The 22,625-nt window shown below is 39.2% G+C and overlaps 3 protein-coding genes across 4 annotated transcripts in view; 1 reads left to right on the top strand and 2 right to left on the bottom strand.

The window, feature by feature from the left end:
• The window catches only part of creb3l2 (cAMP responsive element binding protein 3-like 2), a 42,894-nt gene extending 31,340 nt beyond the window's left edge, over positions 1-11,554 (bottom strand). For both annotated transcript variants that reach the window (XM_085769326.1, XM_085769327.1), the window contains exon 1: positions 11,145-11,554. In XM_085769326.1, the coding sequence (XP_085625452.1) occupies positions 11,145-11,240 (96 nt within the window). In that variant the 5' untranslated portion in view covers positions 11,241-11,554. The remainder of the gene's footprint in view (positions 1-11,144) is intronic.
• A 1,457-nt stretch (positions 11,555-13,011) lies between these two features.
• Positions 13,012-18,893, bottom strand: ssbp1 (single-stranded DNA binding protein 1). The gene is made up of 7 exons (XM_085768800.1): positions 18,817-18,893; positions 17,847-17,905; positions 17,331-17,388; positions 16,479-16,619; positions 14,986-15,073; positions 13,976-14,064; positions 13,012-13,879 (listed from the first exon to the last, which is right to left on the bottom strand). The coding sequence occupies exons 2-7, from the start codon at positions 17,868-17,870 to the stop codon at positions 13,836-13,838; spliced, it is 444 nt and encodes a 147-aa protein (XP_085624926.1). The 5' UTR covers positions 17,871-17,905; positions 18,817-18,893; the 3' UTR covers positions 13,012-13,835.
• A 2,053-nt stretch (positions 18,894-20,946) lies between these two features.
• Positions 20,947-22,625, top strand: part of LOC146962359 (laminin subunit beta-1-like) — a 51,931-nt gene continuing 50,252 nt past the window's right edge. Inside the window, exon 1 of the mRNA XM_085769033.1 lies at positions 20,947-21,101. Within this exon, the coding sequence (XP_085625159.1) occupies positions 21,068-21,101 (34 nt within the window). The 5' untranslated portion in view covers positions 20,947-21,067. The remainder of the gene's footprint in view (positions 21,102-22,625) is intronic.

Below are 22,625 nucleotides of genomic sequence, written 5' to 3'. Positions count from 1 at the left end.
TCTCTGGGTGAGAAGACGAGGGTTTGATGCCTGAAGGATTTTAAATAGTTGATTCAAAAATTTTTTCCACCTGTTGATGTTTCTTGATCCCAGCGTCTCCACCCGTCGAGGCCTCAGGTGAAGACGCCAACACGTGATGTTTCCTTTGTCGGCTTCATCTAATGAGGTTCAACACTGGGTCGACATCAGGCCAACATTGGGCCAACATTGGGCCAACATTGGGCCAACATTGGGCCGACATCGGGCCAACATTGGGTCGACATTGGGCCAATACTGAGCCAACATCGGGCCAACATTAGGCCAATACTGAGCCAACATCGGGCCAACATTGGGCCAATACTGAGCCAACATCGGGCCAACATTGGGCCAATACTGAGCCAACATCGGGCCAACATTAGGCCAATACTGAGCCAACATCGGGCCAACATTAGGCCAATACTGAGCCAACATCGGGCCAACATTAGGCCAACATTGGGCCGACATTGGGCCAATACTGAGCCAACATTAGGCCAACATCGGGCCAACATTGGGCCAATACTGAGCCAACATTAGGCCAACATTGGGTCGACATTGGGCCAATACTGAGCCAACATCGGGCCAACATTAGGCCAATACTGAGCCAACATCGGGCCAACATCAGGCCAACATTGGGCCAACATTGGGCCAACACTGAGCCAACATCAGGCCAACATTGGGTTAACATTGGGCCAATACTAAGCCAACAGTAGGCCAACATTGGGTTGACATTGGGCCAACACTGAGCCAACATCAGGCCAAATTCTTGTCCGACATCAGGCTGACATCACACCAACATTGAGCCGACATCAGAACAACACAAAGATGACATTGAGCAGACATCTGGTCGACACTGGGCCATGTTCTGCTGGTAAATGTAAACAACTCTCAGCTCACGGTGCTCGACTCAGATCTCTTACAGCCACACCTTCACTTTTAAGAAGCAGATCAAGAAGCTGAGTCATGTTTTTAAATCTAATATTAGAGACTGAAGCTGCTGAGACCTGAACCTGAACACAACCATCTGATCCTGCTCCACATCTGTCTCAAACCTCTGCTACACATCGTGTCCTTTCAGATGGATTAAACTGTCTGAGACACAATGAGATCACTTCATATTTGAGCCCTGAAGGAAACTGTGTCACGGCAACACACGCCACATCTTAAATAAATATAATTACATGCTGAGTTTTGACAACTTAATTAGACTCTGAATAGGTCAAAGGAAAATTAACAAAAAACAGCCTGAAGATGTGACAGAAGACGTTCCGCTGCTAATCCAAACTAAAATAAACCTTAAACTTAAACATAAACTCAACTTAAACCTCAACTTTGCTCTCCTTTTTCAAACATTTATTGTAACTATCAAATAAATGCAGAAAATGCTTAAAGAATAAAACGTTTTTATCAACAAAAAAAAGTGACTTTATATTGATTTACATCCAATAACTGATAGAAAACGGATTATTGGTGCAAATGGAAGAGTAAAGGGAGTAGAAAATAGGAGAAAAAGGGAAAGTTAGTGGATCGGCGTCATGGATTGATGGATGTTACTTTGTATTTCCAGCGAACTCTCCAGTCGAGGCCGAACATGTTTGAAATTCGAGGGGAAATTCATGTGAATCATAAAATAACAAACAACAAGTTCCCACTTGGATCAGATCAGGAGGTTAAAACTAAAGTTCATTCACTTCATCCAGAAGAAGATTGAAGAGACAGAAAGGTCTTTACAAGAAAAACCAACACGGAGGTGAAGCTGCAGAAGTTCAGGAGAAGTTTCTGGTATTTCCGACAGGAGCCAACTCGCCTCAGCTTGGAGGAGCGAGGGAGGAAGAGGAGGAGGAGGAGGAGGAGAAAGGAGTGAGAGGTCAACTGGGCAACAAGTTTGTGTCTCAAATTGTAGACGAGACAGGAAGTAAAAGCTGCAACATCCATAAAACGCACACAAACACACACCTCACTGTTTAATAAGCAGGTTTTAAAGCTGTTTCAACCTCTTTGATGTTTAAAGTTGAGTTGTTTCTGTCGATGCTGCAACTTTAACAAACTATTTTTGATTTGGAAAAAGTATAAACAGCTCGAACTCTGACACAAGTTTGTGATAAAAGTGTCAAAAGAAAAAAAGAAAAGGAAGAAAATAGATGAGACGGCAAAAAGTTGAACTGAAAACTAAAGGTCGTAAAGCAAAGAGCTGCAGCCGTTTCCAGGAGCTGGATGTTTAAAGCAGTCGGAGCGACATTAAAACATTAAACCCACACACACCCTGTTAACCACACACACACGCACACACACACACACACACACACACACACACACACACACACACACACACACACACACACACACACACACACACACACACACACACCACAGAGGGGGGGGGGGTAGATGAGGGACGGACACAGACAGTCAGACAGACGGACGGTAAATTTAGCTTTGCCTCGGAGAACGACGGCTCCTGTGGATTTTCCATAATGATCCCTCACAGTCTGATTACTACCTTCACTTCACTCCCAGCCAGGCCACGCCCCCCTCCCCCCTCTTACCCCCCCTCTGTTGCCCCTCCGTCCTCCTCCTCTACCCCCCCACCTCCTCCGTCCTCCTTCTCTGAACACAAAATCCCAGCTCTGAGTCTCCACTTCTTTCAGAGTCAGAGGGAAAAGTTGCATCAGATTCGAAGAGGAGAAGGAAAAAATGTGACCTCGACGACGACGTCCATGTGCGAACCACGTGTAGGTCGCCGCCGCTGCCAGAGACCAAGACCGAGGCAAAGAGGAGACGAGATCAGAGATGAAGAAAGAAGAAAGAAGGAGAAGAAGCAGATGGAGACTCATGACAGAGCAGGAGAAAACACTGTACAGTTTGTAAAGACGGTAAAAGACGGAGGACGAGGTCAAAGTATCGAGGTACGATACGATACGATGAGACGAGACAACATTAGAGAAGACTATACAGACAATATGATACTATATTATCAGAGAAGATAAGAAAACACAACACAAGATAAGATAAGATACGATATGATAGAATATGATACGATAAAACAAGACGAGATAAGATAAGTTATGATGAGACAAGATAAGATATACAATATGATAAGATACCATGATAAGACAACACAAGATAAAATACATGAGATATATGATATGATAAGCTAAGATAAGCTAAGATAGATAGATAGATAGATAGAAAGGAAGAGAGACAGAAAGAAAGAAAGAGATAGATAGAAAGAAAGATAAAAAGAAAGAGATAGATAGATAGATAGATAGATAGATAGATAGATAGAAAGAAAGAAAGAGATAGATAGAAAGAAAGATAAAAAGAAAGAAAGAAAGAGATAGATAGATAGATAGATAGATAGAAAGAAAGAGAGAGAGATAGAAAGAAAGAAAGAAAGAAAGAAAGAAAGAAAGATAAAAAGAAAGAAAGAGATAGATAGATAGATAGATAGATAGATAGATAGATAGATAGATAGATAGATAGATAGATAGATAGATAGATAGATAGATAGATAGATAGATAGATAGATAGATAGAAATAAAAATGCAAAAAAAAGAAGCAAAACTACGACCCAATATGATAAATCTTTCTAACTCCTCACTGGTAAAGTCACTTGTTGCTGCAGCAGCAAAGCAAACGAGGTAGAAAATAAAAAAATCAAGTAAAAACAACAGTTTAAAGTAGAAAAATAACAAATGAGCCAAAAATAAGATGATGTAAGACGATGTCGTGCTGCACACGATACGTTTACTGTGATTTATCGTCGAACTGGGTGAAGATACAGAATTCAAAACAACAAAAGCTTCAACACGAACTTTCACACTTCAGTAAATCCACGTTTACACCTGACACACTGAACCTGAAGGCATCGCTCTGGACAGCTGGTTTATTATTTCACTTCCTGTTGAATAGTTTCACTAGTTTTAGATGAAATCAGAGTCTAATTATAGATGAGAACAGACTCTGTGACCACGTTACAGAGTAAAACACTGAACCTACTGAACCAAACCAGACTGTAGGTCGCATATAGCATGTTAACTTTTTATCTTTATTCCTTTTTATTGGCTTAAACTCTGAAGTGTATCGACATATTAGATTTAATATTCGTTCGTTAACAGAACTGGACAACATGAAACAACTTTAGGTTTGATACTGAAGTGAAATAAAACAGGAAATCAAACTGAGCCTTCAAAATAAAGCTCCAATTTTCAAAATAAAGCAGTTCTCTCAAATTCTTTAGTTTAATTTTAACATCAAGGATCGTTCAACGCCTCAGCAGCTGTGACAGAGTCTGTTTGTCTCCGACCAACCTGAAGATCCTGAACCACACCTGCAGAAACAACACGGCCTGTTTCACTATCTCTCACACACACACACACACACACACACACAGATAGGAGGCCGCTCTGGCTCCGATATGTAAAACGTGTGTCACACTTTGACCTTTGATTGGCAATAAACTGTGAAGCGTTGTCGTCATTTATCTGCTCCACATGCAAAACTACAACACTAGTGTGTGTGTTTAAGTGTGTAGGTGTGTGTGTGTGTGTCTGCTGTAACATGAGTGCCAGTGTGCAGGCAACACACACACACACACACACACACACACATACACACACACGGTCCATTCAGACGGAGACAGAGCGAGGCCACCGGCGAGCAGGATGCCCTGCCCCGCCGGAGAACAGGCTCTGCACTGTGAGCACATGGATCAAGCTGTTTACCCTTCACTCCGTGTGTGTGTTTAAGTGTGTGTAAGTGTGTGTGTGTGTGTGTGTGTGTGTGTGTGTGTGTGTGTGTGTGTGTGTGTGTGTGTGTGTGTGTGTGTGTGAACGGTCTAAGTCGACCCTGAGTGTCGAGTCGAGCCGTCCAGAGAGAGAAACATCATGCATATTAATACAAACTGATGTTAGATTCACACACAGAGAAGTGAGTCTCTAACTGCAGCTACGACTGTGTGTGTGTGTGTGTGTGTGTGTGTGTGTGTTATGTAACCACACACACACACACACACATATATACACACACACACACACACATAGTTGGAAAGCCCTGGAGCCTGTGCACAGTAAACACACTCACTCCCTGTGCACGACGACGGCCTCCTGCTCAGTCAGTACACTGTGTGCTCTGTGACAGATGTGTGTCTGTGTGTGTGTGTGTGTGTTAGTAAATGTGTGGGTGTGTGTGTTTGTAAGTGTGTGTGTGTGTGTGTTTTCTCTCCGTCTCGTCCTGTTTCTGATCGATCAGCTGATATTTATCTCTATCCACCTCTGATAATCACTGATATCAGTAGTAATGACACTTAACTTATTGATTATCGGCCGTTTACCTTCTATATCAGTAGTTAAAAGCACATGTTATTACTAGAGTATACACATGAAGTACTTAATATGAGTATTTCAACACTACACTACTTTTTAAATGTATTTAACAGCTAAAGTTAACACAATAATGTGTCTGTATCTGCACACACCTCCCTGCTCAAAACTCACCTTTTTAAATGAGCTTTTAATATATAATTTTGTGTTTTATTGCTGTTTTTAAATTGTATTTCATTCTGAGATCGCTTTATTTTATTATTTTTAAGTGTAAAGTGTCTTTGAGCATTTGTAAAAGCGCTTACAAATAAAAAGCATTGCTACTGATAAGTGAATCTTTTCACTTTTGATGATAAAAACATAAATTTCAATGTTTTTTGACCTGAACATAACATAAAATACAAGTTAATGACGTGTAATGAGGTTTTAAAGTGATTTCAAAAAGGCAAAAACAGCTTTTAACAGGTAAAAGAAGTGAAGTTTGATGCTAAACTCACAACAAATCTTTAAGACTCAAACATTAACAGCAGCTCATGTTAATAATGACGATGAAACGAGGACAAAACCAGCGTTTAGCTCCTTCAAAGCTTCGCTATCCTCTGGATTTTTCTCTCTTTTGGACCCTAAAGACCATTGATTTGATATTAAACTTTCAATTTGACATGTGCACTGTTTATTTTTAATCCTCTTTTTAAAAAAATGACAAATTATCTGACTATTCCTGAAGACAAATTCAGATAATGAACCAAAACCACGACAAAACACAACCACGTGACTATGTACATATGTAATAAACATTGTTTTCTGCTCATAGGTAGAATATTTCAGATTTTTTTCTCACGTGAGTAGACGGTCGAGTTCACGTTTGTGTCGCCAATCGACTTGAGCTTCTATTCTTAACCCGGTGTGACGTCACACAGGTGTGTTTCTCTGTCCACAGGTGAGTGGAGAAGAAAGACGGAGGTGCGTGTGTTGTTATTATGAAAAAACCTGAGGAACTTGATTGTTATAAAACTTCAGAGGAGGAGGAGGAGGAGGAGGAGGAAGGAGCAGCTGGGCCTGATGGGAGAAGCAGCGTGGAGGGTTCAGCTGATCCCACAGAGAGAGAGAGAGAGTTTACATTGTTGTGAGGAATCCCAGGTCAACAGAGACCTCCACCCTCAGCTGGACCACGGACAAAGACTCAACAGTCTGTTTCTCCAGCGGCTTCACATCCAAACACTACGACTACAGTCCTGCACTGCACCCCGACACACACACACACACACACACACACACACACACACACACACACACACACACACACACACACACACACACACACACACACACACACACACACACACAATTCATACTTTACTATATATAGAAACATCCACTGTGGTGTGAACAAGGAGCAGCTTCAACTCTCACTCATTCCAATCAATAACATTAATAATATTAAAAGGATAGTTCAACATTTTGGCAAATTGGCCCATTGCCATAATCCCTATAGTCATAGCAGTAGGTTCGTTACCTTTAATTGTCGGTGCAAGCTATTTTTAGAACGGCGGAGCAAAGCCGCGAGCTGCTCAGAGCTACGCTACGGAGGCTCATGGGATTTCTTGTTTGGTTTCCCTCATCAAACTCATCAAATACACAATCCAACAACTCCACAACGCTCTGGTGGACAAGTTGTGACCTGCACATTCACCACGCTATGAGATAATAACACAACGTTACCACACAGAGTTGTTTTAGAGGGAAATTCATGCAAAACCACTGATGTGCGTTGCCTTCAGGGACAGTTTTTCATCAACAGTCTCTACATTTCCCTCTAAAACAACTCTGTGTGGTAACGTTGTGTTATTATCTCATAGCGTGGTGAATGTGCAGGTCACAACTTGTCCACCAGAGCGTTGTGGAGTTGTTGGATTGTGTATTTGATGAGTTTGATGAGGAAAACCAAGAAATCCCATAATGAGCCTCCGTAGTGTAGCTCTGAGCAGCTCACGGCTCTGCTCCGCCGTTCTAAAAACAGCTTGCACCGACAATTAAAGGTAACGAACCTACTGCTATGACTATAGGGATTATGGCGATGGGCCAATTTGCCAAAATGTTGAACTATCCCTTTAATAATATCGATATAATCAATAAAATCAACACTAAAACTCACAGTTTCCAACACAACGACTACATGAAGCGCTGGTTGTTCCTTATTCATCCATGTTATAAATGTTTAACTCTGGATTAATAGGCTAATTTGTCGGGGGGCGTCTCCATAGCAACAACAACAACACTTATGATGCTTTTTCATTTTTTGACACATTTTACCTTCAATAAAAACAAAAAAACAAAATATAACTACAGACTTTTACACTCGGCCAAGTTATTAATTACGTTATGATTGATTCAACAAAGAGGAAGCAGCGAATCAACAGGAAGTGACCGTCCTTCCTCCTCTTCCTCCTCCTCCTCTTCGTCCCTCTGTGAGTCAAACTGGGTCAAAGCCCAGAGGAGCTGCTGCTGCTGCTGCTGCTGCTGCTGAATCTGTGCTTTCAGCCTCTTTTGTCCCTGCGGGGCTGCCGTAGCGCTGACGGCTCAGTTCCCCTCCTCTAATCTGCAGCAGGTTCAGATTAAGTGAAGTTGATCTAAGTGGATCAGACTCAGTGAACTCCACACTAAACTTCTCTGCTCTGATGATTCAGCAGCTTCTTTTTTTTTTTAACACTTCCTCTTCTTCTTCTTCTTCTTCTTCACTCTGCAGCTCCGGTTTTTATTTCGATCCTTTTCGATACAAACATTCAAAACAGTTTCCTGAGGCTTTTATTGTGAAAAACTGGAGCTTTTCCTGCTGCAGAGGAGCGAAGCGAATAAGCTGAAATAACTTCCCTCGTTATTTCAGCGTCAAACTGAAGATTCTGCTGCTTTTTTGATGGAAAACTGAACAATTTCAGCTTTTAAAGACGCCGACTGAAGAAAACAAACACTTTTCTGACTTTTTTCTAACATAAAGCTGCAAGAAAAACCATCTAAAAAAAGATAAATCTGGAGCTTTTCTTGATTTACGTCGAGACACAGCAGCAGAATATAAGAAATAAAACAATAACGGTGTATTTTACAGACATCTGGACTGTGAATCGGTATAAAAAATGAATATTTAACCAGATATTTACTGTAGAAAAGTGAGTAAACTGTTTCCTGAGGCTTTTATTGTGAAAAACTGGAGCTTTTCCTGCTGCTAGAGGAGCGAAGTGAAGCAGCTGCAGCTCTGGAATCTGGCAAATACTGTAGCCTGAGGACGACACACAGGTCTTTACCTGTCTGCAGCTGAATGCCAGTGTGTGTGTGTGTGTGTGTGTGTATATATGTGTGTGTAGATGTGTGTGTGTGTGTGTGTGTGTGTGTGTATTGTCTCAGTCTCAGGGCTCAGTCGGTCTCTGTGGTGTCTGATTCCCGTCCTGTGAGCCAGCTGGATTTCTCCCTGTAAACCCAAACCTCCCCCCGTCGTCTACACACACACACACACATACACACACACACACACACACACACACACACACACACACTGTGGCTCACTCTCACACACACAAACACACACATATACACACTCCTCTTGGCCCCAGACACACATATGGCTTCCACACACTTCACTTCACTTCACGTTACATAACTGAAGCTTCGTCTCTTTCTCTCTCTGTGTTTCCACTGATCAACAGGTGAAACCGTCTCATCATCGTGCACCATAAGAAACATCTAATAATCAATAATCTATAACGACGCACATTAAAGTGTTTAATCGATGCATCTTTGCCTCCAGCGACAGAATATATAATAAACTACGTGAACAAACAGGTTGAATCTGCACGTGGGATCAGAGTTTTGCACGGTTTCATCATCTCTGTGGTCGTGAATAAGCTGAAATGACTTCCCTCGTTATTTCAGCCTCAAACTGAAGAAAATAAATGCTGCTTTTCTGATGGAAAACTGAACAATTTCAGCTTTTAAAGACGCCGACTGAAGAAAACAAACACTTTTCTGACTTTTTTCTAACAAAAAGCTGCAAGAAGAATCATCTAAAAAAGAGAAATCTGAAGTTTTTCTGCATTTACCCTCGAGACACAGCAGCAGAATATAAGAAATACAACTCAACTCAGCGTCAAACTGAAGAATCTGCTGTTTTTCTGATGGAAAACTGAACAATTTCAGCTTTTAAAGACGCCGACTGAAGAACACAAACACTTTTCTGACTTTTTCCTACAAGAAAATCGTCTAAAAAAGACAAATCTGAAGTTTTTCTTATAGAAATAAAACCATAACGGTGTTTTTACAGACGTAATCAGCGTAAACATGAATATTTAAGCAGATATTTACTGTAGAAAAGTGAATAAACAGTTTCCTGAGGTTTTAAAGTGATAATTACGATCTGCAAAATAAACTTCTACTCAGTTTCTACTCTCTCATTTATTCACGGACACATTCACGCTTTTATTTCCTGCTTCATTGCACAAAACTGTTAAAAGTTTTACTTCTAGCCCATAATTTAAATCAAAGCTGAGGTTTAAACTGAGCTCAGTGAACTGAGATTCATCCAACAGGAGGCATTTGTCTGGAAACTACCCCCCCACCCCCCACATACCCCTCCTCCCTCCTCCCTCAGTGGGTCTGGAATCTGCAGCACATTGGGCGTTTTATTTTGAAGGAGACCCTTTTCTTTTAGTGGAGGGTGCTGCTGAGTCTGAGGCTCGTTATTAAGGATTATTAACCTGATCTTTATCAAACTGCTGAATGTTTTCATGTAAACTGTTAAAAAAAAGAGTGTGAACGAGTGAAAAGGTGAAAAAATGAAGGAGTGAGTGAGTCAGAGGTAAAAACCCTCGGGGGCTCCAGAGCTGCAGGAACCTGAAGTAGCTCAAGCATCAAAGAAATTCACCCCCGACGACCAGCAGCAGCAGCTTTTTACTTTAACTCATGGAAAAAAAATTGTTTACTTTACAAAATAAAAGCTCCTTCACATGAGTCACTGAGGCAACTTCAACGTCTCTGTTAAAAAGTTTGTTTTTAGAACTTTTTTCTTTGAAATTATGAAACAAAAACACTGAATTCTTCAAAGTGCAGAACTTTTCTGTCTTTAAAAGATCAAAAAGAGAATTTTAATTGGATATCTTTGAGGGTTTTTGAAGCTTTTGATCAAATAAAAACTGAGAATATAAAAGACCTTGAGCTGTAGTGGATGGTTTCAGCTTTTTTTTTTTTTTTTTCTAAAAACGATCAATTAGGAAAAGATGATTGATCCCTGCAGAGCTGCACTATGTTGGACTGAGCTCAGATCTTTTCTTCTGTGTCTAAAACGTTTAAATGTTATTTATAGCCTATAATAAGTCAGTGTGTTGGATATTGATCGATGCTTTGACCCAGTTTAGTTCGAATGAGTTGAAATCAGCAGAGAAAACAGTGAAAGGAGGTGAAAGAAGAAGTGTTGCAGCATCCTGGATCCCAAGGCTCAAGTTGTGAATGGAGAGCAAGGGCCACACACACGCACACACGCACACACACACACACACACACACACACACACACACACACACACACACACACACACACACACACACACACACACACACACACACACACACACACACACACACACACACGCACACTAACACACACTAACTAAATCCACATCACAGTGAGATAAAGTTGATTATTTCCGTCCTATAGACGCTGCGCAGGCCCCTGATCGATCACTCCAATCACCTTTCCTCCTCCATCCCTCCATCCCTTCCTCCCTTAATCCTCCCTATAATCAATATCGGATCGATCACTTACATTGGTGTAGAGGGAATCGATCTCTCCGGCCTCGGACAGCTCGCTCAGGTTCCGGTCCCAGTGCAGGAACGGTTCGCTGCTGTCCAGGATCTCCATGCTCGGTCGGTCGGTGTGTGTTTCTCTCTGTCCGGCCTTCGGTGTCTGGTTCTCGGTCACAGTGTCAGCGGTGTCTCGGTGTCTCCTCTCCCCGGCGGCGGCGCCTCAAACTCGGACTAAACTCCTGCGACAAGTCCGGTGGAGGAAAGGAAAGAAGAAAAAAAAAATAAAAAGTTCCGACAACTTCTTTTCCAAAGAGGGAGCTGGTCCGACGGCTTCACGGTGAGAGTGAGAGTGAGTCTGTGTGTGTGTAGTTGTTATTATGGTGGTTTGTGTTGTTATTGTTGTGTATTATCATCTCCTCTGCAGCTCTGCTCCTCTCTCAGGACTCTGCTGCCTCTCTCTCCTTTTTCTGTCCTCCTCCTCCTCCTCTTCCTCCTCCTCAGACACACAGGAATGTGGGCGGAGCCACTGACACACACACACACATAGGCTACATACAGAGAGAAAAAGCAGTAAATACCATAATAAGACTCAATAATTAATCAATAATCAATCAGGTTTGATGCTGCTGATCGGTTTGTTATAACTTATATATATAAATCCGGTCCAGTTCAACACATCTTGGAGTTAAATGCGAAGTTACACTCTGATTCATTTCTTCCAGCTGTTTGTCACACTGTGTCAAAAACACACAGAGAGAAACACGAGCTTCCGGTTACTCATTTCAAAATAAAGCTCACATTCCTAATTTATTCCCTCTGAATTCACTGCTGTTTGCACACTTTTACACTTTAATGAGTTATAATACTGCACTAACTGTTTTATGCTTCCTTATAATTATATACAGATTTTGTTACTGTATCCTTAATATAAGCCTACATTATTTCATTCTCCTAATTATCATATCTGTTTTTTTAATTCTGTTCTATTGGAGCTGCAGTGACACAATAATTTCCTGCAAAGGATTAATAAAGTGCTATTCTATTCTATATGTTTTTATTCTGCTTTCATCTCTATTTTTATGATACTGAAGAAAAAAGATCAGGATATAACATGAGGATAAATACAGTATTATGATAAATGATAAATACATTTAAAGAGTTTATTTTATTTTGCTCCACACAGGATAAAGTTCAAGGTTAAAAAACTTAAAACTATATTGAAAATAATAAAATAAATGTTATAATGTTATAAATATATTATAAAAATATTATCTAATGTTATTATGTTATAAATGAAGTTAATCTGAGCTTTTTATTCATATGTTTAAAACTATTTTGTGTTTACTGAAAAGAAAACTTTTCACAGCTCTTTTATTCAGTTTTTAAATCATTTATTGTCCAAGCTTTTATTTTTTAAGTCCGCACTTCCGGTCTTCTTCAAAACTGAATCCACAGGTTTCGCTGCTCTGCTCCCGTTGGCCCCGCCCACTTCGGGTCTCACCGACCAATCAGAGCGCTCCTCGGTTTTAAAGCCCGGTCTGAGCCCTCCCGCGCGTTTAACTGACAACTGAATCGACCAATCAGGAAACAGTTAACGAATTCCTGCGACCAATCACCTAAGGCCAAGAATCCCTCTGGTGTAAAAGCCCGCCCTCGTTGTCAGGGAAACAGCCAATCAGCGCCCGGCACTGTGGGCATTTAAAAAAACGAGTCAGAACTGAATTAAATACACGTAAAAAACACGTTTTAATGAGTTTTAATACAAAATATCTGTCGTTATAGTTATTATTTATATTTTAAAGGTGGTTTTTAATGATTAACTTCAGAATTTTCTCTTTTATTCCTAATTTAAAGAGTTTTATGTGTGAATAAAGACAGAAACACTGGGGGATAAACTGTGTATTAATGAACCGTTACAGAGAAATAAACTGAGAGGAGGAGAAATGACGACAGGGCGGGAAAATAAAAAAACTACATAAGATGATGAAATAATAAACTAGAAGAAATGAAACAGGTGAAAAAAAAGAAAAACTGTTTGAATCATTCAGGGAGTTGAAAGTGCTTCATGTTAATTTGACAATCAGTCGCCTCTTTTTTGACCCTCGGCTGTTCCTGTAGTCTGAACTTTTCTCTTTTTTTAACCATGAGACTTGAATGAAGAAAAGAACAGTTATAGTGGATCAATAATCAATAATCAAAAGGCCTCTACCAGGTTCACACACAGACACTTTGGTTTTAATGTCGTCTCAGTGCATCAAACTTTTTTCTTGTTTTTTTTTTGTTTTTTTACATCGTTCTAAAGATTTGACTTTTAGAAAAAATGAACCGATCAGTTTAAAGGAAATAATAAAAAAAAGAAAAATAATAATAATAATGTAATAATGTTTGTGTTTTCCTGATTCACGACTTTTCACTCTGAGAAACTACACAAGCTGAAATTGTACAACAGTTTCCAAATCGTGTGGACGGTTCAACATCATCATCATCATCATCATCATCATCATCATCATCATCAAACCGTCGTCTCTTTAACTCGTCGTCAACATTATTTTAGTCGTTCCCACCAGCAGGAGGCGCCACAGTCAAACATGATCTCTCAGTTCCTCGCCGTGGTGCGTTCAGGGTCTCAAGTCTTTTTATGAACAAACAAGAAGATAGAAAAAAAGAAGAAGTTGCGTCGTTGTTGTCGTTGTCACAGAAGGAAACGTCTTCAGGTTCTTTCCCGCACGTTGTCGCTCAGGAAGACGATGTTGTCTGGAAGAGAAGGAAAAGAAGAAAAAAGAAGAAAGTAGTCGTTGTTGTTGTGCAGAGTAGTGTGTGTTTGTGTGTGTTTGTGTGTGTGTGTCTCACCTGCGATGATGGTGGTGGCCTGTCGTCGGACCTGGTTCTTGTCCACGTACTCTCCGTAGTCCAGTTTCCCCTCCACCAGGATCCTGGAGCTGAAACACAGCGAAAACTTTCAAAATAAAAGCCTCTATTGTTCATATTTTCACACATCTGCTCATTTAAAAGTGTTTTTTACACAATTTTTTTTGCATTAATGTGAAACTTTATTAACCTGGAGCTCAAAGGATTTAATCCTAAAAACTGACTCTGTGATTTACAGGTGAGGATGAGATTTTATAAGTTTGTTATTCATTATTTTGAAAATCTGTTTGAATTTTAAACTTATTTGTTTTAATGCAAAAAAAAAAAAAATCGTTATATTTATTATTTGTATTTTAAAGGTGATTTTTAATGATTAACTTGTGATTTTTCTCTTTTATTCCTAATTTAAACAGTTTTATGTGTGAATAAAGACAGAAACACTGGGGGATAAACTGTGTATTAATGAACCGTTACAGAGAAATAAACTGAGAGGAGGAGAAATGACGACAGGGAGGGAAAATAACCGTCATTGCTCGATGGACGAACATGAACTGTAATATAGATCTCTGTCTGTAACCGAATCACACACTGAAGAAAATGCTATTTACTTATTTTTTTTGTTCATTATATCCTGTATGTGTGAATCTTTTATATCTTTAAAGTCGGTAAATTAAAAAAAATAAATTAATTAAGAGATTTATCACAACAAATAGAGAGAAAAAAAGGTTAATTGATCATTTTTGTGAAACAATGATGTGATAATGAACCAAAAATGTTCTATAACGTCTTGGTATCAAATAATAAATCCATCCAATAAAATAAAATCATTTCGCTTTAAGTGTTTTTGTAAAATTAATGAATTAAATGTGGTGAATAAAGCTCAACAATCGCACTGAGAAGCTAAAATCTAGTCAAAATAAAAATAAAAACAGAGGTAAAAACAGAGGTAAAAGCAGCGGAGCGATCTGATTGGCTCGTCTCGTCGTACGTACCCCTTCTTGACGTACTGATAGGCCACGTCTCTGAGCCCGGGCTTGAACACCGACACCCGGTGCCACGTCGTCTTCTGACTGATGTCACCTGGAGACAGGAAGCATTTCAGATTTCAGATTTATTTATATAGTACATATTGATGGACATTGACATGTAAATATGTGGGATTGTAGCCCAGTGGCTAATCTCCATCCCCAGTCCCATTGGCAGGTTGATGTTAGACATAAAAACAATAGCGATAAAAAGTACAAGAGGCAGGACTAGGACAATAAAACACCTTGACATCTTACACAAAACATATATGAACGACATAAACCACCAGTTAACTGACCATAGACGGTTAAAAAGTGGGTAAGGGGACCAAAGATTACTGAGAAGTTATAAAGTGCTGCAGTGCTAGTTAAAGTGCTATGTGTTAAAGTGCTGTTTGCTAAAGTGACGAGTGCATAAGTGCAAGATTTAATTTAATTTGATTACACCATGCCCCAATAAAGTGCAGGATCGACTTAAACTGCACTATCCCATAGCACACGGTTGCACATGCAGATGTGTGTCCAATATTGCAAAGTTTGTATACATACTGTAAATGTATTATGTACACACCAATGTATGAAATATACACAATACAATGCATCATCATCATCATCATCATCATCATCCTCCACCTTCAGCTCCAACAGCTGGACAGATGTTTCTACCCCTGTGTGTTTAGTTCAGGGACCAACGTCGACCTCTAGTGGCAGAAAACGGCGCTTACACCGACAGGAAGCAGATGAACCAACACCACAGGAACTCCTATGATGTGAACATCTCTAAATATCTGATTTTATTTTATTTATTTATTTAGCTGCATAAATTAAAACCAAAATATTTTTTTTCTGAGCTCTAACAATTATTTTCCCTGTCTTTCATTTTTGCTTCACTTATGAAAACAAACTTTTATCAAAATGTTTTATAAGTTTCTCCTTCATATCTTGTGTCAAATTGTTGTGAAGCACTTTGTAAAACTGTTGTTTTAATATTCATAATCATTTTAATGAAAATGATTATGAATATTAAATTTTTCTTAACAGCTTTTTTCCCATTAAACTGAAAATACTAAATAAAAAAAAGTTCATTACTTATTATTATTATTTGACTAAACATGAAGCTACAGTCAAACTAAAACCTGACTTGACTTTTTCCTCATTCACACGAACAATAATAAGTTTCCTTTGATTATGATTTAATGTGTTTTTAAAGGTTTATTCCGAACTAATTTCTAATTTCGAACTATAAAAATGGAAACACAGCAACAGGATGTGTGTGAACTGGGATATCAGATTAGAATTAAAATAATAATAAAAAAGAAAAGCGCTGCAGTCGAAACCTTGAGACGCTGAATAAAGTGACGGTGGTTTGACTGAAGCGAACGCTGCTTTAAACACAGTCTACATTATATCCATAATAAAATGTGTAATAAATAATGTTCATCATCATCACATCATCCAACCTGTCGAGCTCATCTCTCCGTCGCCTGAGCGCCACATCTCGTTGGTTGCCATGGAGAAGATGGTCACCGGGTTACGACCTTCAACTTGTCTCATCACCGGGTCCTGACCGACCCGACCCAACAGCTGCACACGGTTTATCGCTGCAACACAAACACACAAACATACACACACAGGTAGTTATTTTGAACATGTTTGACCTTTTAAAACGTGTAAATGCTGTAAAACTTAAAGGGATAGTTCAACATTTTGGCAAATTGGCCCATTGCCATAATCCCTATAGTCATAGCAGTAGGTTCGTTACCTTTATTTGTCGATGCAAGATATTTCTTGGTTTCCCTCATCAAACTCATCAAATACACAATCCAACAACTCCACAACGCTCTGGTGGACAAGTTGTGACCTGCACATTCACCACGCTATGAGATAATAACACAACGTTACCACACAGAGTTGTTATAGAGGGAAATGCAGAGACTGTTTGATGAAAAACTGTCCCTGAAGGCAACGTGCATCAGTGGTTTTGCGTGAATTTCCCTCTAAAACAACTCTGTGTGGTAACGTTGTGTTATTATCTCATAGCGTGGTGAATGTGCAGGTCACAACTTGTCCACCAGAGCGTTGTGGAGTTGTTGGATTGTGTATTTGATGAGTTTGATGAGGGAAACCAAGAAATCCCATGAGCCTCCGTAGCGTAGCTCTGAGCAGCTCACGGCTCTGCTCCGCCGTTCTTAAAATAGCTTGCACCGACAATTAAAGGTAACAAACCTACTGCTATGACTATAGGGATTATGGCAATGGGCCAATTTGCCAAAAATGTTGAACTATCCCTTTAACTCCTTGTGTGTTCTTACATCTCTCCAGGATGAGGCTGGCGTCTGTGCTCCGGTGTCTCACCACCTGTCTGAAGAGCTGAGGAAACACAGGACGAAACAAAACAAACAGAAATATATTAGATTAACTTTGCTTTATTTCTACTTTACAGCCTAATAAATAAATCATTTTCTTTAAGTGTCAACGACAAACGGATAAAACTGCAGCTCATTTCTGAATCGTTTCGTGCAACTTTTTTTTTGCAAAATCACATTTATTGTGTGTCTTTTCACCTATTGTGTATAGTTTGGTTTTGCACTTCTATCACTATATTACTAAGACTGATTCTTAACATGTGTAGTTTCCCATTTCAAATGTCAAAGCAGAACTTCACTCCCTCATTAAAACCCTAAAAAGATGTGCAATAATCATTTACCAGCTTTTAAAAATTCAAGTTTTATAGCCATAATAACAAAATATGTCTAAATGAGGAGTAGGTAAAGGGTTAAATGAGATTAAACTCAATGCAGTGAGATGAGTGTGTTTGTGCTGCTCACCTGAGCCGAGGCGCTTCTCAACATCTTGTCAAACGATGAACAAACAGCAGCTCAGGACTCTGACGGACACAGAGGAGAAGAAGTTTTACTCTCCATTCATAAAACTGAAGGTCAAACTCTTTTTATCACATGTTCAGTCGTTTAAAAATTCAACAATTTACCTCAAACTGCCTTCAAATAATAATCAGATTTCCTACTTCTATTCACATCCTGCTGGTAAACTGAATTCTACGTCACTTGTGATGAATTAAAATGAACATTTTCATAGTTTTCGCACATGGAAATCTTTTGCACACAGGTTTTCAGAAAAAGAAGAAACTCCTGCACACTTTCTTCTCTTAGTCTCATAGTTTTTTTTACAGCAAAACAAATAACACAAGAGGTGTCGCAGGTCAACTTTAGTTTTACACAACCAATTTACAATTATGTGAAATAAAACATAAAACATAGAAAAATAATGTTTAGTTACAGTTTCAGGTGAGTTGCATCATGATTTACCAAATTAAGAGCTTCTCAAAAACATTTACATAACACTAATTTTGCTTTTATTTTGAAAATCCCGTGACCAACATGTGTGTAAATATTGTCTGACTCCTATTCATTGATCCTTGAGCCTGATTATTGACTGTGATATTTATATCAGTTCTGAGTGTTATCAGGTGCATTTATTGCTTTTTACTATTAGATGACCCCTGTATTAATCGATAATCAAAGCAGCGATTATAATAAATAGATTTTTTTAATGGAGGTTGGTTAGTTCGGGTTATTCTCTCTCTCTCCCGCCACCAGATCCTCCAGACTCGAACCGACCCCGACAAATCCACTGTTTCTCTCCCGGGTTCGGTGCGTGTTTCCCGGGGAGAGAGCGGCTGGAGAGTCGGTGGAGCTCCGAGTCATTAAAACAGAGTTTCATAATAAATACAGAGAATGAAGAGATAAAAGGAAAAAAGCTTCATAGAGACAAACTCACCAGGTGCAGCACTTTCTGCAGAGACGTCTGTAACCTCACGCTGCTTCCGGTCCGTCTGCGACAAAGGTCCGACGCTCAACCGGAAATAAACAAAAGTTCCGCCTGTAAAAAAAATAATAAAATAAAAAAGTGCTGCACTGTAGAAGACTGTGCAATATATATATTTTCTTTTTAACCTGAAAACCTTCACTGTCTCTTTGAATCACATTTTTATTTCATTTGTAGGCTACCACCGTTTCTATAAATGACAATAAAGGCATTAAATTCAGTTCAATTCATTAAAAAAATCACAATTAAATCAACAATTTGTGTAATTTCATTAATCAAAAATAATTTAAAAAAATCTAAATAATAAGAAAAACGTTAAATAGCTAAGTAGGCTATTTCTTTTCTCCACAAACCACCAGGTGGCGTTGAACCTCCACATCTTTATTATCATTATCTGACTGTGAGGAAACTGGAGCTGATGTTTTTACAGTGATAGTTAGTTGGAAAAGAGTTAAGTGGAAAACATTCATTCAGTTTCCAAGAAAAGTAAAACACTCAGAAGAGGTGCAAAAACACCCAGAGGTCTGATAACAGCAGACAGAAACATGTTCTTAAACATTAGGCTATATAAAACTGTACAAATAAAGTATTATAACTTATAAGTGTTCTTGCTCTTGCAGTACTAATTTGGGTCATTGTTGGCTTTAGGCTATAAACTTCAAATTCTAAATATTTAATGTTTACAGAAGTCTGGGATTTCTTTCCTTATTCAATTCTTCACCTATAGTTATGGAAGTGTCTATTTGTGTCGTCATGAACAATCTTGAAAACTTGTTCGTGTCTATATTTGTGGAGCACGTGTTGATAGAAACTGATTTAGAAACTCAAATTAAAGTTTTGTTCCTGCAAGATTTATCACGATGAAGTATTAAACTTGACATCAATAAATGAAAAATCAATCCTTTAACGCCTAGTTTTTGAGACCTCTATATCATTAGTATCATACTTTTTCTTTAAAAAAATCTTATTTATAAAACATAAAATTTTAACACAGACGTTATGAACAATACATGTTAAAAATGCTGGACATATCAAGTATAATATGAATGAAAATTGAAAATATGCAAATTGCTATTTTAAAGGGATAGTAGCATTTTTTTTAAAAGTGGGGTTGTACGATCTACAAATAGCCCCTAAGTACTTTAATTGCAGTAGAAGACTCTCTGCACTCCTCCCGTTAGCAACGCCAGCCCATAATAGCCCTGCCCAGAGATTTACAACATGTTGTGAACAGACCCAAAGAAACGGCCTATTTTGCGGCCTAAAAGAGGTTTTACCTGAAAAAAAATACACAGTTCCATTGTTCACTATAATATAATTTTTTCCAGCCCCTCAAAGTGCAGGAAAAACACAGTTTTTATTTGGACCTAACCAACTCACGTATCCCTCCACCCAGGGTTAGCGCCCGCCGATCAGCAGTTGGTTAGCTCCAAATAAAAACTGTGTTTTTCCTGCAGTTTGAAGGGCTGGAAAAAATTACTTTATAGCGAACAATGGAACTGTGTATTTTTTTTTCAGGTAAAACCTCTTTTAGGCCGTGAAAATAGGCCGTTTCTTTGGGTCTGTTCACAACACTGTATGTTGTAAATCTCTGGGCTGGGCTATTATGGGCTGGCGTTGCTAACGGGAGGAGTGCAGAGAGTCTTCTACTGCAATTAAAGTACTTAGAGGCTATTTGTAGATCATACAACCTCACTTTAAAAAAATGCTACTATCCCTTTAACACACTATCTGTTTTAGATTAAAAAGGACTTTTATTTTTGAAAAATATAAATGAACATAAACAAATCTCAGATTGAACTTGAATTTATATATTTATTTATACTTAGGTCATGTTTTGTACTCCATACATACTTTAATCTGTAATAGTAAAATAATGTAACAGCGTCTGCCTGCAGTTCCCGCCGCTGCCGCCAGAGGGGGCGCTCGTTTCCCCTCAGCGCTGCGCTCCGCTCTGTGACAGCGGGGTGGAGACAGTTGTTGTGTGGTTGTGTAGTTCGGTGGGAGGTGTTGGTGTTGACTTGATGAGGAGTCTCACTCTCTTCTTAGTGCGGGACAACTCCGTCCATCTCTCACTCCTCTCTGCTGCTTCTTCCTCCTCCTCTTCTCCTTCTTATTCTTCTCCTCTCACTCCATCAACACACACGCGCTCAGCTGAGGGACCTTCATCATCATCATCAGCTTCTTCATCCTCCTAGAGAAGATGTTTCTGATCATCTTCTTCACATCGAGCCTGGGTGAGTCTTAACTTTTCTTTTTCTTGTTTTTCTTTTTTTTTTTTATCTCTACATGTTTGTTGTAATAAAGCTCGACCAGGGATTAGACGGAGCCCGGAGCAGCTTCACTCCCACTTTGTCCTGAACTGCTGCTGCTGCTGCTGCTGCTTCATCATGTGATTTCAATTTAACAAAACAAAGTAGGTTTATAGCAGTGGAGTGGTCTAATGTGGTGTAGTGGGTCTAGGCTGCTGCTTTTACTCTGTTCTTACCTGTAGAGAAGTTTTATTGTAGTGGCTGAACTGACATTTTCAGTGGTTTCAAAGTGGGTCATTGAGATGGTTCAAGGGGGTCCACAACTTTTCCCCCAACATTTTACCACTTTCTTCTAGAAATATTACATTTTTCCACAGAAATTTCTAATTTCTCCTAAAAAATTCACGTCATTAGTCCTAATTTCAAGGTATATTGACTAAAAAAGTAACAGTCTGATGTTTTTTCAATCCAATCCAATCCACTTTATAGCACGTTTTACAGTAAATAAGTATATTGACTAAAAATAGTAACAGTATTCAAGGTTACCAAAGTGCTGCACAACAGATAGCTACAAAACAGTAAAATAAATGAAGTTAAAGTTAAAATACAGTAAATTAAAAGCATATATAAGCAAAAAGAAGAAGATCAGATAAAACATTGAAATATTTTCAGTGGGTAACTGAGTATCACATAGACCAGTGGGTCATTGAGATGGTTCAAGGGGGTCCCCAACTTTTCCCATAAGATTTTTTACCACTTTTTTCTAGAAATATTACATTTTTCCACAGAAATTTCTAATTTCCCCTAAAAAATTCACGCCACTGGTCCTAATTTCAAAGCATGTTGACTAAAAACAGTATTCAGTCTTAGAACAAATAGGCTATTTGTGTATTTCTGATGTTTTTTTCAATCCAATCCAATCCAGTTCTTAAGACCTTACACTGGCTCCCAGTCGGCTACAGAATAGATTTTAAAGTTCTGCTACAAATCACTGAATGGTTTAGGTCCAGAATACATGAATGACATGTTAGTAGAGTATAAACCCAGTAGAGCTCTGAGATCTACTGACTCAGGTCAGATAGTGGAGCTCAGAGTTCAGACCAGACATGGTGAAGCAGCATTTAGCTGTTATGCTGCTCACAACTGGAACAAAATACCAGCAGACCTGAGATCAGCCCCAACTTGGATAGTTCACCCAAAATTGAAATTTCACTCATTATCTCCTCCCCCTCATGTGGACTAAGGGCTGGGAGAAGTTTCAGAGTCCTCCGTGGCTTCTCTGAGTTACGGGGGGTCTCGGCATAGCAGTGCATGTCCATATAACGGTTGCAAATGGACACCAACTGTCTTCGTAACAAAAAGACACACCAAAAAACATCCAAATACCTCCATGCTGCTCGTATGTAACGTCCGTCTTGTATTGAAGCCCCGAAATGTGGAAGCTTCTCGAAGCTCCTCTTCCCAGTTTGTCCAAATTTGACGAACCGGGAAGAGAAGCTTCGAGAAGCT

This window comes from Trachurus japonicus, chromosome 23 (assembly GCF_045865225.1).
Source record: "Trachurus japonicus isolate A0001 chromosome 23, Traja_1.0".
Classification (NCBI taxonomy): domain Eukaryota; kingdom Metazoa; phylum Chordata; class Actinopteri; order Carangiformes; family Carangidae; genus Trachurus; species Trachurus japonicus.
Note: the sequence above shows the minus strand (reverse complement) of the source record. Positions and strands in the feature narration are given on the sequence as shown.